A 19,494-nucleotide genomic window follows, 5' to 3' on the forward strand; every position below is an offset into this window, starting at 1 on the left:
AATGTCAACCTGCCTATAAACTGCTTAGAAAAACTTCCTAAACAGCTATGGACCCCTCATAAGTAACTATCCAATTACAATGTAATAAATATGATAAGACCAGAGAGCGGCTTATTCATGTACCAAAGTAACCGACATGAGTGACTCAGGAAGTTCATAGATATTAAATCTATAGCCAGGAACATTTTCTTCTTATTCCTAACCTGTACCAAGTCTATAGAATTCCCACTGCTGCAAATCTCATTCAGAAAAAATATGTGAAGGATAACTATAGTGTAGGTAGCATTTCTATTTAATGGAAAAGGCCAATGAGTATGATTTTTTTAAACACTAGAAAAAAGGCTTTCTATGGTGTGTGTCAACTCTAATGTATATTTCCTGTAATATTTTACATTATAGTTATCTATCTGGGTTTGTCTTATTATTCTACTAAACTAAGAAACACGAGAGTAGAGACATTATCCTCTCTAAATTTGTTTTTATCTCTCCAACACCTACCACAGACTCAGTGCTTAATGAATTGCAGATGAATGAATGAATACATGAATAATGAATGAATAACATAGGGTGATTTCTTAGAGGAGCTTCACAGCAGTCCTAGGAAAATCCTCTGAGCCTTTTGTTTTTTTCTTTTGAGGGGAAGGGGAAGACAAAGATAAAATTTCATCGAGCTGATGATTTACTTCTCCAAAGTGTCTCTAGAGTTGTATTAAGTTATTCATTAGCACTTATGCAATAGACATTCAATCACTGGCATTTGTTAGATATTGCCAATTATCACAGCAAAGGACATTAAAATAAACCAAATGAGATGGGCCAATGGCTCATTCTCCTCCTGGCATATTACCACCAGCATCATTCCTGAAGTACCCAGCCAGTCTCAGAAAGATCTCAAATCCATTCACTAGTTGGAAGTATTTATCTAGATAGTCATCTGTCGCAAAACAATCTCTTAAGGGAACAGCCATAGCATTAGTGAAAAATAAGCTATATTTGATTTGAAATTTTACCTCTGAAATGTTTGCCTTCTGGAGACTTTGCAAATTGATAGATAAAAAGAGAGAAATAAAGTGAGAGGTAGAGACAGAAAGAGAGAAGCAGAGAGAGACTTAAATAGTAGGTTGCACACAGTCAGTGCTTAATAAATGTCTGTTAAATGACTGAGTTGTCCAGCTGATTTTTTAACACAAAAAATGCTAACTTATATTTGCATAGCCTTTTCCATTTTTCAAAATGCCTCATATATCATCACATTTTACTTTCAAAACCCCTTCTGTGGTCAAAATGTAGTAATGCATATCTAGTTGCCAAATCTCTTGACTCTAAATCTAAACTCTTTAAGAGAAAAAAAACAACACTACCTTATTTTCTGTCTTCATAACAACTCTAAGACAGAGAGGCAAGGGTTAAGCAATGAGGTCAAGTAATTTGCCTAGGATCACACAGCTAGGAAGTGTCTGAGGCCATACTTGAACCCAGTTCCTTTCAACTTCAGGCCTGCCCTCAAGAAGCTTAAAAACTACTTAAAAGCTACTATTTAAAACTACGACATAAAATCGATAAATGCAAGAACACTGGTAGTTACACATCACTTGATACTAGAATGAGGAGAGAATATACTGCAGGTATGATGCAACAGACAGTACAAAGGCATGGAAATGGGACATACAATGTCAAGGTCAGGAAAAACAACCCGCAATCTAGTAGGGATACGCTGAAGAGTATAAGAGCAGCTATGTGACTTAGTGGATTAAGAGCCAAGTCTGGAGATGGGAGGTCCTGGGTTCAAACTTGACCTCATACACTTTCTAGATGTGTGACTCGAGGCAAGTCACTTAATCCCCATTACCTTGCTCTTATCACTCTTCTGCCTTGGAACCAATACATGGTCTAGATTCTAAGATGGAAGATGAGAATTTTTTGTTTGTTTTATTAGAGTATATGATGAAGGGGAATGATAGGATAGAAATCTAGAAATATATGTTAGAACTAGATTATAGAGAATTATGAAATTTGTATTTCATCCTAAAAATGGAAAGAAATCACCAGAGTTTTTCAGTAAAGGGTAGCATAGTGAGATTGTATGAAAGTAGTCCAGGCAAGTGATGACAAGGACAAATCTGGCCTCAGATACTTCCTAGCTGTGTGACCCTGGACAAATCTCTTAACCCCAGGTGCCTAGCCCTAGTCACTCTTCTGCTTTAGAATTGGCACTAAGACAGAAGATAAAGGTTTAAAAAAAAAAAAAAAAGAGTTGATAATGGCCTAAAGTATGGCATGGACTATGTGAATGGGGAGAAAAGAACTGATGAAAGAGTGATTGAATGTTTGGATTGCTGATTTCTATCAGTGGATGAATTTTCCTTACACAAATGAAATAACAGATCCAGTCAAATACACACACACCTGCATTCATGAGCGCATATATTTATGTATACACATCTCTCTATATATGTGTATATGTCCACACATGCTTTCAAGGGAAAACAACAAAATTAAAGCCTTGGGAAATTAAAAATATAAACAAAGAGATAGAAAATGCTATCAATAATCAAATAAAAATTCTTCCAGGAACACAAGTTAATAAGGATCACTTCTATTCATTCGGATTCTGCTTTGAAAAAGAAAAAGGGAAAAGCCTCATGTTGTTTTCCTGTCTTCCCTTCAATCCTTAGGAAGTCATCCTGGGACCTGACACAGACACCTACAGCCTCACAGAGCTGAGCCCTTCCACGCACTACACAGCCAAGATCCAGGCCTTGAAGGGAGCCCTGAGGAGCAAGCTCATTCAGACCATTTTCACTACAAGTAAGAAGATTTCATGCAAATGGAAAGGAGAGTGTGCAGGATGGGGTTAATTCTGTTGGTGTTCCTCTGTTCCAGCATAAATAGCTTTCTATCAATTAGCTATTCAGAAATAGAATAAGCTGCCTCATAAAGCAGAGGGATTAGACTTGCTCTGGCTAAGCCCAGAAGGCATAACTATGAGCAATGAGTTGCAGGAAGGCAGAATTTGGCTTGATGTAAGGAAAAACCTCCTAACAGTCAGAGCTTTCCAAAAGGGGAATGTGTACACTACCTTCAGAAGCAAGAGGTCTCCCCTCCCTTGGGGTCTTTAAGCAGAAGCTATGTGCTCACTCTTCCGGGAGACTGTAAATATCATAATTAAAATTGGTTAGGCATATGTCAGACAGGATGATTTCTGCTCTAAGATTCTGCGAACTAATGAGATTTGGGGAAGGATTTCATCATTGGGTAAGAAGCTGAACTAGATGACTTTTAACGTATCTTCCAAAAAGATTCTCTCATTCTATGATCAACCAAATTTAAGGTGGTTAAATGCATCCTAGTTCATCTGTCTTCTCACTTCATCTAAATCGGCTCATTCCATAAGAACTTTTTTTTTTCTGTGTTCTTGGTTCACAGTTGGACTCCTCTACCCATATCCCAAGGACTGTTCACAAACAATGCTGAATGGGGAAACAGCCTCTGGCCTCTATACTATCTATATTAATGGGGATAAGACCCAGGCACTAAATGTCTTCTGTGACATGAGCTCTGATGGAGGTGGATGGATTGTGAGTATAAAGAAAACAGATGATCACTTGTTTACATGGGTACATGATTTCGGGTTTTGGTTTTAAAAGATTACTTGCTTACAAAATTGAATAATATGGAAATGGGTTTTGAATGATGATACATGTATAACACGAGGGAATTGCTTGTCAACTCCAGGAGGGGATTGGGAAGAGAGGAGGGAGACAAGAATTATGTAACCATGGAAAAAATTTTAAAAATAAAATAAAATAAAAATAAATGAAACAGATGACATCTCACCTCTGCTTTCCCAGACGTAGTGTCATCAGGGCAATACCAAGCTATCAATGCAGATGTGTCCAGGAGGCAGCCTTCTCTCTAACAGCATAAGCCCTATAACCACTATCCAGCTGCCAAAGGAATTTAATCCTAAATAATAGCCTGGAAAAAGAAACTAACCAATCCATTAGAAAGCAATTATTAAGCACCTAGTACGGATACAAAAACAAAAACAAAAACAAAAACAAAAACAAAAACAAAAACAAAAAAAATGAAACATCCCCTGTCCTCAAGGAACTTAAATTTATTCAGTTGGGAGAGACAGAAAGAGACAAATGTATACATATGATTACATACAAAAATAGAAACAAGGTAATTTTAGGGGGACAGACTCTCACAACAGAGGGATGGGGGATTGAAGAGAGGAGATTGAGAAAGGGCCACCATAAGTAGAAACCAAAAGGAATAATGAAGTTCCAGGGGACAACAACAGTCTTCACAGGGAAAGGCATCTGGGACCCAGAAAGATGACAGGAAGGAAACCCTGAACCCCATTCTCCTGGGTTTACTTCCCATGAATATTCCATATCCATTTTGAAACTTCCTGAGAGCTTTCTTATTCTCAGATCAAGTAGTTGATCCATATGGGCTCTCCAAGGTCTCTTTGTGACACTAGAATAGCTTAGACTCTGGGGAAGCAGCCTCAATTGTTCACAGAATAAAATTTCATTTTAGCCAGAAGTTGAAAGATTAATAAACCTGCTTATCCTTTTCAGAGGGTTAAAGACACACATACAGAAACAGCGAGAGAACTATTTGTCCTGAGAATTGTAGAAGATAAAAAACGTAGCAATAAATTTACAAAGAATTCCAATAAAGTCACATCCCTAAATATTTCTAATTAGAAAATTAGAAATAATAACTATTGAATTCTTGAATAAATGATTACCTTGGTGAGATGAGGAGAGGTAACCTGAGACAAGAGGAAGAGGAGGAGGGATCACTTCATGCACTCAGCTCAATGATGCTGAGTCAAGGACAAACAAATAGGACATAGATGGGTAGAGGCCTTTGTCAGTCAGGGTCAACATATAATTTTACAGTCATACGAGAAGAGGATGCCTGGATAGAGTATAGAGCACTTTAGAGGGCCTTGATGCTCATGCCTGAATAAGGGATGATATAAATGATGGCTCTTCAGGAGGAGAGCAGTTACTGGCTTTCTTTTGCTTAAGGCTTCATATCACGTCTTTAATCTCAAATTCAGAATCAATAGAAATGATGATAATGTAGCACAGTGCCTGGCACATAATAGGTGCTTAATAAATGCTTGACTGACTGATTGAGTGACTTCTGTATTATGGTTTATACTTTCCAAAAGGCTTTCACATATATCATGTCATTCAAGTTTCACAGCATCCCCTTTCGTGAGGCAGACCAGATACTATCATTCCCAAACAACAGATGAGAAAATGAGTCTCTTGAGAGCAGCATGATACAGAGAAAAGAGGATTTGGAAACAGAAAAAAGTGGGTTTAAATCTCAGTTATTCCCCTTCTTGAGGAGGAAAGGACTTTGTGACTAGGGGTAAATCATAATCTTTTGAAGCCTTCATTTTTTTTCTGTAAATGGGAATGAGAGTACTTAAACATCTCATGGGGTTGTTGAAGAAAAGCTCTTTATTAGTCTTAAGACACTGTATGAATGTGAGCTCTTTCCTTCAATTGCAAACAAATTCAAAGATACTTTTACTCCTTTTATAGGTATTTCTGAGACGTAGTAATGGACATCAAGATTTCTACCAGAATTGGAGGACCTATGCTGCTGGATTTGGGAAACTTGGAGATGAATTTTGGCTTGGTAAACTTTCCCTGAACATTGTGTAATTAATGTGTGAGAAAGTCAACTACCATCAAGAAATCTCATACTCTCTTCCTTTTACCTTTTTTTTTGACAATATGCTATGTAGAGACAGAAGTTTACTAAAAAACAAAAAGGGATATGCCACCACTAAGGAATATTCAAAGACTAAACATCCCTTTAAAAGCATGTCCATTTAAAAGCCACTGACAATTAAAAGTTCCATTTAAAGAGGGGAATTTTGTTCTTTTGTCCTAACAGTGAATTAAGGGGCAACTAGGTAGCACAGCTGATAGATAATCAGATCAGGAGTCAGGAGGACCAGGTTTCAAATCTGGCCTAAGATGCTTCTCAGCTGTGTGTGACTCTAAGCAAGTCACTTAACTCTGATTGCCTAACCCTTGCAATATTCATTCTAAGGCAGAAGGTTAGGGCTTTTTAAAGTCAACTCAGCCTTAAATCTATTCATTTATGCATGTATTGAATGCCTGATATGTACAAAGACCAAGGCTTGAAATTTCTGAGAGTACTAGCCATGTTCTTCTCCCATTACAAGATAAAAGAAATTATAGAAAAGAGAATAGTCCCCTGATTTCCTGCTTATTCGTTTAACCTTTCTTATCCAACAGGGCTGGATAACATTCACAAAATCACTAACCAGGGACAGTATGAATTAAGGGTGGACCTCCGGGATCATGGTGAGACAGCTTATGCCATCTATGATAAATTCAGTGTTGGAGATGCCAAGTCCCGCTATAAGCTAAAAGTGGATGGATACAGTGGAACAGCAGGTAAGGCCCAAGTGGTGGATTTTAGTGTATAAACAAGGGTAGTTTCTGGGCAGAACTCTTCAATCTTTCAATCCAGAGAAGCTAAGATTGACGTTTAAGAATATACAGTATATTATAATGGCCCAGAGCAATGCAAATCTTTAGGACTCAGAATTATAATCTTAGGGCACTAGTGAGGACTTACTTTACAACTCAGGATAAAAGTTCTTCCCTGAAAGTTTCAATAGAAGCATCTTATGCCACTTAGTGCCAGAAGAGGTTTTCTGAGGTTTGAAGCAGCCTTCATTCTGTTGGATGATGTGAATCTGGATCAAAGCACAGTGAAGAATGAATGCCAGTGATCACAATGGGTATTACAAGGGAATCAATATTAGAAAAAAAGTTCAAGGTGGGAAGCTGGATGGCTCAGTAGATTGAGAGTCAGGCCTAGAAAGGGAAGTCCTAGAGTCAAATCTGGCTTCAGACACTTCCTAGCTGTGTGACCCTGGACAAGTCACTTAACCTCCATTGCCTAGCCCTTACCGCTCTTCGTCCTTGGAACCAATACACAGAATTGGTTCTAAAGGAGAAGGTCCTCGAGGGTCTTTAAAAAAATTCAAGGTAAATGCATGCTCCCAATAAAACTGGTTCCAATAGATCATCTTTGCAGCATGGAAAGAATTTGGTAGGCTGATGAAATGCCCTATTTTTGTACTATGAGAACTTTATAACTCCCAAAAGGAAAGCCATATTCTTTGTGTGTGCAGAGCTTACCTCTGCATTTTAGTTGGGGAGCAAATACAAAGATGAATACAGTTGGGTGGAAAGAAATGAGGGGATTTGACTTCACTATAAGGTCACCTGGTCGTAAAGACAACTAAAGACCAAACTAGGAGACTTTCTGGTTCTAGCATTACACCAGAGTGTATAAGGTGTCTGGGGAGGACTAGCACCTCACGGGTAAGGACTTGTCAAGCCCTTTTCAGGGATGCTCATTCACTTTTTGTGTCCACCTTCTCTCCCACATGTGGCTCTAAGAAACTGTAACCATACCCTAGTAAAACTATCTTGGGAGATAGGTGGAGGGTAACTGAAAGACCCCAAACCCATTGGCAAATTAGGGAGGTGTCTACCCTGAGGATTTAAAGACTTGTCCTGTGGAATGGGTCAGATGAGAACGATTTGTTCCAACAGCCATGAAAGTAGTTGAAGAAGTGCTGTGAAGTGCTTAGAGTCGGTCAGACATGGAAGAGGCCAAGGTCATCCACTGCATCCCGGGCCATCGCCAGTCATCCTGACTTTGGTCTTGCCACTGAACTTTGATAACTCTGGAAAAAAGAGCGAGGCTGATGACTTTGTGCAGCTCTGCCTCACTTAAATCCAATTCATAAGCAGGTCAAGACATCACCCCATGATGTCAGAGGTCCTCTTCAAAAATAAAGGACTGAAAATAACAGAATTAAACTCTTAGCTTTGCTACCTGACAATCTTTTTTTTTTTAATGGAAAATTTTCAGGCTTAAGGTATGATAAAGAAGCATTACCCAGGAGGTGTAATGTTCAGAGCAGACAGAAATAGAGTCTCCACCTAGCTCTTTGTCTTCGTCTTTTCAATTCTGCAGTTACGAGAAAAGGCACGGCATTGTTTCCATTCATAAAGCTAAGTCTCATAAGGCTGCTTTTTCCAGAACAACTATTGAAGACTTTTTTTAAGCATATACCAGACATAAGCAGACCCTTATTCCGTCAATATCTGCCTGTCATTCACATGCTTTCCATGGCATCAGCTATTAAGAATGTCTACGAATCCCTGTTACAACTTGCTCAATCACTTCCACCAAGAGCGTCTCACATCTTGAAATCATTGAGTCTGCAGGCATTTTATGTGGAACCAAGAAGAGAAGCTGAAGTGTCTGTAAAAATCAATACATTTAACTAGAAAGTAATGAATTAAACCAAAGAGACCCCCAAGTAGCTAATAGAATGCACATGTAGATGAGGCTAATATCACAGCAATCAGCTTCTAAACTAGATCATCTAGAGGGTATGATGTTTTAAAATAACAATAGCAGGGCAGCTGGGTAGCTCAGTGGATTGAGAGTCAGGCCTAGAGATGGGAGGTCCTAGGTTCAAGTCCAGCCTCAGACACTTCCCAACTGTGTGACCCTGAGCAAGTCACTTGACCCCCATTGCCCACCCTTACCACTCTTCCACCAAGGAGCCAATACACAGAAGTTAAGGGTTTTAAAATAAAATAAAATAAAATAAAATAAAATAAAATAAAATAAAATAAAATAAAATAAAATAACAATAGCTAAATGTATCAGGAGAAAGAGCTGATAGATGGCTCCCTGCAAAACTCTCTTATCGATGGGCATCCTCTCCCAGTTCTCTATCAGAGTGTCATGAGGACTCTGAGTTCCCCAAGAACATATCAGACTGAAAATTCTGCCAGGTACAGTCTAACAAAATGTATGTCTGTTAACTGTGGATGAACCTCTCAGTTAGGAGAAGCTCAGTATCAGATTAACCACAGGAGGGTGAAAATTCTTTTCAGCCACAGCAACTTGAAATGAATGTTTGCTCGCTTGAACTCAGTTGTTATCCACAATTGGTGGAAAGGAGGCCCACAATGATGAAACCACAAACCAGAGTCTTAAATTAATTCAAAAAACATTTAATAAGCCTCTATTATATTCAAGGCACTGTCAATAAGGATATATAATAAGGATAAAAAATAAATAGATATACTTGATATACTGACAAATATGTAAAAGTCTTCTGACTGCCGGCTCATGGGGAATCCCTTATACCAGTGATTCCCAAAGTGGGCACCACTGCCCCCTGGTGGGTGCTGCAGCGATCCAGGAGGGCGGTGATGGCCACAGGTGCATTTATCTTTCCTATTAATTGCTATTAAAATTTTAAAAAAATTAATTTCCAGGGGGCTAAGTAATATTTTTTCTGGAAAGGGGGCAGTAGGCCAAAAAAATTTTGGAACCACTGCCTTATGCCAAAGCCAATTGGCAATTTATCTAAGACTTAGTCCATAGACTTGATGGCACAAAGAGTAGTTTATCAGGGTGTAGATAGGTACAGTGGATAGAGTACCAGGTCTGGAGTCAGGAGTTTAAATCTGGCCTCAAACACTTCCTAGCTGTATGACCCTGGGCAAGTCACTTAACCCCCATTTACATAGCCCTTACTACTTTTCTGCCTTGGAACCAATACACAGTATTGATTCTAACCTGACTCTTAATCCACTGAGCCAAGTCTAGAGATGGGAGGTCCTGGGTTCAAATCTAGCTAGCTATGTGACCTGGGCAAGTCACTTCACCCCTATTACCTAGTCCTTACAACTTTTCTGCCTTGGAACCAATACACAGTATTGATTCTAAGACAGAAGGTAAGAGTTTTTTTTGGGGGGGAAGACAAAGTATGAGTTATTTGTTAAAATCTCTTCTTTAGGGGGCAGCTGGGTAGCTCAGTAGGTAGAGAGCCAAACCTAAAGATGGGAGGTCCTGGGTTCAAATCTAGTCTCAGACACTTCCTAGCTGTGTGACCCTGGGAAAGTCACTTAACCCCCATTGCCTAGCCCTTACCACTCTTCTGCCTTGAGACCAATACATAGTATTGATTCCAAGATAGAAGGTAAGGGTTTTAAAAAAATAAGAATAAAAAAATAAAATGACTTATTCAGGGTCACACAGATAATAAGCCTCAAAGGTGGCCTTTCACTTTTAGTTAGTTCTTTCTGACTAAGCCAGGATACTAGCCACATGGATGCTTGGATTCATATTTTGGCTTTTTCACTTACTACCTTGAGTAAATGAGTACCTTTTCTTGTTGTTCAGTTATTTTCAGTCATGCCCAACTCTTCATGACCCAATTTAGGGTTTTCTTGGCAAAGAGACTGGAGAGATGTCATTTCCTTCACCAGCTCATTTTACAGATGAGAAAACTGAAGCAGAGAAGGTTATATGACTTGCTCAGGATCATACAACTACTAATTATTTGATGCTAAATTAGAACTCAAGAAAATGAGTCCTCCTAATTCCAATCCCAACGCTCTCCACTGTGCCACCCAGTTACCCCAGATGTCAACTATCCGCCTGCTTCTCTAAGTAACCATGCCTAAATTTGTCATTCACCATGAAAATGAGAAATGTGTGCTCAGATTTTTCATTTCCTCATTTTTTGCCCCCCACAGGTGATTCCATGGCCTACCACAATGGAAGGTTCTTCTCTACATATGATAAGGACACAGATTCAGCCATCACAAATTGTGCTCTCTCCTACAAGGGAGCTTTCTGGTACAAGAATTGCCACCGAGTCAACCTTATGGGCCGGTATGGTGACAACAATCATAGTCAGGTGAGTTTTCCTAGAAGACCATGAGCCTTAGGGAGATGGATGTATCTGGCACAGTGCTCTCCATTAGGAGAGCCTGATGAAATAAGTGCTGAATTAGAATAGAAAGAACATTGAACTGGAAATCATAAGACCAAGGTTGGACTTCAGGCTTTATTACTTACTGGATTTGTGGCTCGGGGAGTTCCTTTGTGTCTCTTGGCTTTAATTTTCTCAAGTATAAAAAGGAGATAATCATATTTAGAAACAATTAGCATTTATTAAGTACCTACTAGATGCCAGGCATTGTACCAAGGGCTGAGGCAACAAGGAAAAGCAAAAACTGTCCTCTTCTCTCAAGGAGCTCATAATGAGGGATACCTTAATATAGAATAATGAGGGAGAAAACATGAAAACACCTATGGAAAAAGAAGATAGATAAAGGATAAATTGGACATAATCCACTGAGGGAAGACATGAGAACCGAGGGGGACTGAAAAGGCTTCACATAGAAGGTGAGATTTTAGCTTGGGCATGAAGGAAACTGGTAAAGTCCAAATAAAAGAGAGCACACCAGGCATGGCAGCCAGCCAGTGAAAACACTCAGGCACAAGATAGACTGTATTATTTAAGGAATCTTATTTTTAAAGTGTTTCAGGATCTCAGGCCTTCAATGACTTTGCTGGCCGACTCATACTCCTTAGTGAGATAAAAAAGCCAGAAGAGAATTTATAAAATCATCTGCCTAAATCCCTTCATTTTATAGATTGAGAAACGGAGCTCCACAAAAGAAAAATGATTTATGCACAGATGCACACTGAAGTATTGGTATAGCTTTCTAGAATCTAGGTCTCCCAAGTGTTTGGTCAGTGCTCGTTCTACTTCAACTCACTGAGGTGAAGCATTATCATATCATATCCAAGAGAAAGTCATAGCCTTATCTCATCTTCTAATATCAGTGCAATAAATAACAGGACAGTTGCTTGTTTTATAAATGCTCTCTGATTTTACATTCAAATGACTTCAGAACATAGAATTAGCATTGGGAGGAATCTTAGAACAGAGAATGTCAGAGCTTGGAAGGTCTGAGAGTTGAGAGGTATCTTAGAGCTTATCTTAGAGGTATCTTAGAGTTGAATATCAGAGCTGGAAGGCACTTTAGAATTTAGAATGTTATATTTGGAAGAAATAGAACATGGAATGTGAGAACTAAAAGGGAACCCCAAAAACAGCTAGTTCAATTATTTTATCCATTTCAGAGATAAGAAAACTATGGCCTGAATAGATCAAGTGACTTACCTAAGATCATAAGCTAGTAATCCAGAAAGCCATGACTTTGAATCTAGGTCCCTGCAAAATAATATAATGGAAAGGCTTATGGATGTTGGTCCCAGCTCTGTCACTAATTAGCTGGATAACCTTTGGTAATTTATTTCCCTTCTCTGGGCTGTAGTTTCTAAGAGAACCCAACAAGAATGATACAAAGACTAAGGAATAGGAATATACAGGTTTTTGAAGACCTAAAAATAATAATAATAAATAAAAATTTAAAAAAATAATAAGAAGCTATCTCTCAATAGCTTCTTATTATTGCCTACCAGATAGACAATGATGGAAAACAGTGGACAGGGTAGGACTTTTGAATCTATACAGCTCAAGGTGAGATTTACTATGTGGAATAATTATCCTGAATGGTCTCCACCAAGTTAACCTGGCAGGAAATGTTTTCTAAGACATGTGCAATGTAAATATTACTATTTTTGGTTTTACCTTCTCCTCCCATCCTTACTTTGTAGAAGGAAATACTTAGTATGGACTACATCACTCTGTTCAATCAGTGAACTTCCAGTATTAAGAAAAGAGCAGTGAGGTTATATATGTAGAGGACAAGGGTCTACATTCTACTCTGTGACCTTATCTATGTCACCTTAATGCAAGTACATCTCCTGTCTGGGCCATAGTTACTGAAGTATAATGTGAGGAGGAGGGTGGATTGGATTTGATGCTCCCTAAGGTGTTTTCCACCCCTAAATCAAATAGTGGATCATGTGGTAATAGGGTGATTGTCTTCCCAATGGAAACCAACTTGGACCATTTTCTCTTCCCCAGGGAGTTAACTGGTTCCACTGGAAGGGCCATGAGCACTCAATTCAGTTTGCTGAAATGAAGCTAAGACCCAGCAACTTCCGGAACCTAGAAGGCAGAAGAAAACGGGCATAAATACTTCATGGACAAGAGGGAAGACCATCGAGGGGAGGGGAGGGAGACCCAGAGAAATACAGAGGATCTTACCAAAGCATCAAAGCCACTGGCCCCAACCACAGCCAGGGCCATAATGTTGATGACATCATGAGCAATAGTGCCGATCTCACTCGCTCTTCGGTAAAATCCTTCACACCAAAGACAATGATCTCAAAGGGGTTTTCTTTTCGGTTTTATTAGGGGCTTTTTGTTTGTTTGTTTATTTGTTTCTGAAAAATTCTTCCAGTGACAGTTTCACATGATCTTTCTCTTGGGTGGCTCTGGGGAAGCACAGGGAGCAGGTTGTACATTGGTAGTTTGTTTTAGAACCAGCCATATTTTACACAAAACTGTACAATTAATTATCATTATTAGCTATAATTAAATGTGTGTCATTGGAAGGCTTTTTTTTACATTTCAGACAACAGAGACCAGAAAAGCAATACCATTTCAACTGTAAGGATGCAATTAATATGATTAATATTATAATAATAATAATGATAATGATGATGATGATAATAATAATAAACTAAGTGTTTTTAAAGAGATCCATGCTTTCCAAAACACAGCAGGACAGTGTCTGATTGTATTTTTTTTTAATAAAAGCACAATTACTTTTAAATGTACTTGTTGGGCTTACATTCTATTTTAAATCAGTGTTCTATCAGATCCAGCATCTTTGAGGAGAGGCAAGAATGTGACTCACTTGGAAAATCTAATTATAAAAGGAGCCACAATTCAGAAAGAACAATTAAGTTTCAGGGGCAGCTGGGTGGCAGAGTGAAGGGGCAGCTAAGTGTCTCAGGGGATAGGAAGCCAGACTTGGAGACAGGAGGTCCTGATTTCAAATTTGGCCTTCCTAACTGTGTGACTCTAGGCAAGTCACTTAATCCCAGTTGCCTGTCCCTTATTGCTCTTCTGCCTTGGAACCAACACTTAGTATCAATTCTAAGAAAGAAGAAAGGTGTTTTTTTTTTTAAATCAAGTTTCATCTTTTGTAAAATGAGAAGGTTGTACTCAGTGACCTCTAAAGTTCTGTCCACTTCTGATATTCTATAAGTCTCTAGATTACTGGAGTCTAATTTGTAATGCGAGGCATCCTCTTGGTGAGTCATTAATAGCCAAGGCTGACAGGAACTTTGAAGAAGAAAGTGAACAGCTAGGTTTTGGTCTGAAGTATCTTAAATATACACATAATAGCTCACTTTTTCAATGTAATTGGCTCTCTAACCCTTCAAAAAGTGAAAAGTCACTAACAAAGCAGAGAATACAGAATGGGGAAGACTCCTATAAGGGTTATTTCTTTTTTATCTGAGAGCAAGGAGCCTCTACCCAGTTCCTGTGGACCCTACTCTTTGATCAAAGAGGTCAAAATGTTATTTTTTTTCGAGGAGAACTTCTCTCCTTCTACATTTCTTTTTCTCCAAAGGGAATATTTTTGCCTCTATTTCCTTAGAAATGACTGGGGACCAGCTGTGTGACCCTGGACAAGTCACTTGACCCCCATTGCCCACCCTTACCACTCTTCCACCTATGAGACAATACACCGAAGTTAAGGGTTTAAAAAATTAAAAAAAAAAAAAAAAGAAATGACTGGGGGAAAAGAAAATGAACCAAGTTAAATAGCTATGAGATCATCATCATTAACATCATTATGAGATACCATGTAGATGAGAGAAAATCTTGGCAGAGGAGCCAAAATACAAAGATTCTAGTCCTTGTTCTGCCATTTCATTTTCTTTATTTGAAAAGAAGGTATGAAAATCCTTGCCCTTGAAAATCTGGCAAGGTTGTTGTGAGAATAAAATTATATGTCTCTGAAGGGACTTAACAACTAATTCATTCACTCAGTTCATTCACTTTTTTTTTTTTAGTCTTATGTCTTACTTTATTCCCCTTGGCTATAACCTCTTCCAGAGTTAATTCTATTTCAGTTTGTAGATGAAATAAAAATGTAGAAATGTCCACTTCATATTGTTGGCACATCTGTGGGCATCTCTTCCCTTATTCATTGAAAACCTATCATTCTAAATGTTGTGGGGCAAGAGAGATGTGAAAAAGAATGAAGGCATGGCCCTTGCCTTTTAAGGATTTACAGTTTAGTATAAGTAATGAGCCATATGCAGAAATAACTATAATCTTAAGATATATAAACACGGTGTTCTGGGTACCTAGAATAGTGAGCATAATAAAGTCCTTACACTAAAACCATCCACTTAAGTATACTATTACTACTAATAATAAATAATGCCATTTATATAGTTCCTACCACATGCTAGGCCCAGACAGCTTACAAATGTTATCTCATCTGATCCTCATAACAATCCCGATAGACAGGTGCTATTATCTCCATGTTACAGATAAGGAAACTTGCTGGAAGCCAGCCAGCAGCTCCAGGGGATCTGGGAGGGTGTTCGGTTTAGGTGAGAAAGAAGAGAGTCAGAGACATAGTGGATTTCCAGAAGCTGTTCTGAGAACTTCCTGTGAAATTTTATTTTTATACCTTTCTCTCACAGTCACAAAAATGCTGGGAAAATTTACATTTCAAATTCAAAACAGAGAAAAACTCAAGGTTATACTGGTTAAGTTGGCACACCTAACAAATTTCTACAAAATCCTGCACATAGATTACACTGAGACTGAACATGCTTCAAGGCTACCAAAACTCTACTTTATCTAAGTTTTTTTTTATTAAAAGAACCTTCAACATACTTTAAAAGTGGATTAGAGTGTGAGAACCCCCAAATTCAGGGGGACATTCTAACGTGGGAAAGTAGTAAAGTGTGAGAATGTTTTGGTTTCATAGGGTTAAATTCAGGGTGAGAAAATAAAGTTAGAGTGTATTATGTTTTGATTTTGCCATGCTGTGTCCTTCCTACTCTCAAGGCAGAGAGAGAGAAAAAGATTAAAGCAGCTTCAAAGGTACGAACTATTAATTCATTAAATGCTGGTTTATTATAGAGTATTAAGGGGAATTCTATAAGGGGAGTTCTATAAGTGGATCTCTATAAGGAAATTTTATATTTATACTACAAAACTTGATGTTATCCTAAAAATATAGATTGTAGTAATTTTAATAATAAAAAGTATTAATCAGAAGAGAGTCACACAGAAGGGGCTGATTGGGTATCCATCCATCCTGTGGCCTGATTTTCAGACAATAGGGATCAATGTAAGGCTTTACCGTTTACATTGACTCAACGGATCCTGATGGAGACCCTTATTTCTCTGAGGGGCTCCCGGCAGAAACTGACACAAACAAAAGCTAAATGACTTGTCCAAGGTCACACAGCTAATAAGTGTCTAAGACTCGATTTCGACTCACATCTTCCTGACTCCAGGCCCAGCATGCTATCCACTGTGCTACCTAGCTGCTTTTAAGGAAGGAGTTCAAAGATCTGACTCTTTCAAAGCCCCTGGACTTAGCATAGATTCCAGTAACCTCAAATACCTCTTTTATCTGTCAATAACAAATCAGAAACCACAAAGAGTAAGGAAGATGATGGAGCTTCAAAAAACAAACTAACAGCATAAATAAATAAAGTAAAAATTGACTTTAGAAGATGCAGAAAATCTAGAACACAAATTCACATGCATATTACACTTGAACAATTAAGAAAAATTCATTTATGTTCATCGTTATCTGTTCAAGAAGGCAGGGAAGAAAGTATACAACATGTTTGAAAAAAGATTTTTTTTCCTAGGATGACTAAAATAAGTTTTGGTCCCTAATAAGTTATAAACTTCAGTTAACCAAAAAGTTCAGATATGTCAAACAGTTCTAACAATGCCAGACATTACTAGATAATTTTTTCTTATGTAGCAGTTACCAAAATAATTATATCTCCATGGTGCTTGCCTACTGAGAGCTTGTAATCTAGGAGTTACAATACCAAAACAGATATACGTACTCTAAAGAAATTTAGTCAATGAAAGATTTTAGGATAAATGCGATTTTGAACTGGGTGATAGATGAATGTAAGCATAAATTGCTAGACTTCTAGAGTAGGAAGAGACCTTGGAGATAATCTAACTTGGAAGTCATAGTCAGACCCAATGGATAACAAAAGCCAGAGTCTAAAGGATCTGAATCCTAGAATGATGAGACCCATTAAAGATGTAATATGATAGAGACATATGTAAAGTGCCATCATTGAACTCAAAGAAAACAACTTCCAAGACAAATATAAGTGGAAGAGCTATGGCTAGTTAGGCAACAGTTCAATTTTTGAAAAATTTACACGGTTTAGTAGACTATATGTTCAATAGGCTTTATGAGTATGGCCGTTCAAGGGGGGGGGGGGGAAACAATTAACAAAATCCCAGGATACATAAAAGAAGAGGATTATCCAGAACACAGAATGTGCTGTAAGGTGATAAACCTCCTATATTTCGGCTTGATCAGATAATACTAAGAGAACTGCAATCAGGTGTGGGTACCACTTTTTTAGAGAGAGGGGCATTGGCCAATGAAGAGTATTCAAGATGGTGGGCTTTCTCAAAACCATGCCATAAAACGACTGATGGAAGGAAATGAAGAGTGTTTAACCTGAAGAGAAAACTTAGAGAAGAATATGATTCCATATTTTTTCCAGGCTTGAAGTTCAGTCATAAAATATAAAATAAACCCACATAAATTATTAGCATTTCCACATGTTACAAACAGTGTCCTGCAAAAAGAAATAATAAGAGATAACCCATTTAAGCTAACCATTAATAGAAGAAAAGACCTAGGAATATACCTGCCAAAATAAACTCAGAACTATATGAATATAATTATAAAACATTTTATATAAATAAAGTCAGATTTAAACAATTGGAGAAATATCATTTGGTGAAGTTGTAGATAGGATTCTTATTCAGACATGGATTGAAATAGATGGCTTCTCAGGTCCCTTCCAATTTCATGTTTCTGTTATCTTACCTGAAGCCCAAAGAAATTTATCTGACATACCCAGGTCATATGAGCATTAAATAGCAAAGATATTAAGAAATGCATCCAGAACTGAAGCCTAAGAAGTTAGATTCTCCATCCAATGCTCTGTTCACTAAGCGGGTGGAGCAGATATAGGAAAATATTTTGTTCCAATCAAACAACATAAAAGGTAGCTACTATTATTTTTCTGAATAGTCCAACAGCTTCCTGGAGGTGATTTCAAGGACTTCCTAAAGGAAAAAAGAGGGATCAATCAAAACTTTGAAAATGACCTTAAAGATCATCTCATTCAACCTTCTGATTTTATAAATTAGCAAACTGAGGCTTCAGAGAGAGGAAGTGGCTTAATTACTATCACAAAACTATTTAGGATTACATTGGTTGAATAGGAGTAGAAAAAGGAAGAGAATATTAACATCATAAATTGGAATTTTCAAGGAGGCTAACAAAACAGGATGATAAGAAATGGAGGGCAGTAAACAGATGAGTTTAAGAGAAAGAAAAGGAATGTGAAGTTGGAAGAAATAAGAGAAAAAAGAATATCTCCAGTGGCCTGCATTTAAGACAAAGCTCAGAATTACCTGAGCCCCACTGCAGTCCCTCATAGTTGCTCTGAATCTCCTCAATTCGTTACAGGGAATCTCACACTGTGAGCACTTCTCTGGTCTTGAGTTTCACACCAAGAGCTTGGCCTCCCTTTTAGTTCTCCTTGCCTTGGGGTCCTGCATGGTTCAAAGGGGTGGACTAAGATCCTTTCCAACTCTAAATCTATGATCTAATAAATAAGCTTTCATAACAGTTTTTGTCCAAGATCACTCAGCTTTCAAATGAGTCCCATTTGTCCAAAGCATCATTAGACTTGCCATCCCATCCACACATCATTATCCTAGTTAGCTGTCCCTGAACAACTGAGGGAAGATGCCACAGAATCTTAGAATGTTAGAGTTGGAAGAGCCCTTAGAGATCATCTATTCTCTCTATCTCCCCCTCTCTCTGCCTCTGCCTCTGTTTCTCTGTGTCCCTGCCTATCTCTGTCCTTATCATTGTCTCTGCCTATCTCTATTTCACTCTTCCTGTCACTTTCCTTCACACCCAATTTTAAAGAGAAGTTTCAGACAAAGTGCCAAGACCTAGGTCATAGAACCCAGGTCTCTTTATTCCCAAAAAAGCTCATTGCTCCAACCCTAGGTCAAAGATTGACTCAAATGTCAAGCTTCAGGAAATTAGAGTTAAGATTATTATAATGGCAAGAACACTGCATCTGAGGTCTAGGAAAATGAGTTCTTTTTTTTTTGTTAAACCCTTACCTTCCACCTTAGAATCAATACTACGTATTGGTTCTGAGAAAGAAAAGCAGTAAGGGCTAGGCACTGAGGGTTAAGTGACCTGCCCAGATTCACACAGCTAGGAAGTGTTTGAATCCAGATTTGAACCCAGGACTTCCCTTGTCTAGGAGTGGTTTTCAATCTACTGAGCCACCTAGCTGCCTTCCACCCTGCCATAAAAATAAGTTCTAAATATA

The 19,494-nt window shown here is 38.2% G+C and overlaps 1 protein-coding gene across 1 annotated transcript in view; it reads left to right on the top strand.

The window, feature by feature from the left end:
- TNC (tenascin C) overlaps positions 1 to 13,490 on the top strand; it is a 79,831-nt gene extending 66,341 nt beyond the window's left edge. Inside the window, exons 22-27 of the mRNA XM_044661513.1 lie at positions 2,676 to 2,808; positions 3,427 to 3,578; positions 5,580 to 5,676; positions 6,306 to 6,467; positions 10,656 to 10,819; positions 12,905 to 13,490. Of these exons, the coding sequence (XP_044517448.1) occupies positions 2,676 to 2,808; positions 3,427 to 3,578; positions 5,580 to 5,676; positions 6,306 to 6,467; positions 10,656 to 10,819; positions 12,905 to 13,015 (819 nt within the window). The 3' untranslated portion in view covers positions 13,016 to 13,490. The remainder of the gene's footprint in view (positions 1 to 2,675; positions 2,809 to 3,426; positions 3,579 to 5,579; positions 5,677 to 6,305; positions 6,468 to 10,655; positions 10,820 to 12,904) is intronic.
- Positions 13,491 to 19,494: the final 6,004 nt, after the last annotated feature.

The sequence above is a fragment of the Gracilinanus agilis genome, chromosome 2, assembly GCF_016433145.1.
Source record: "Gracilinanus agilis isolate LMUSP501 chromosome 2, AgileGrace, whole genome shotgun sequence".
Classification (NCBI taxonomy): domain Eukaryota; kingdom Metazoa; phylum Chordata; class Mammalia; order Didelphimorphia; family Didelphidae; genus Gracilinanus; species Gracilinanus agilis.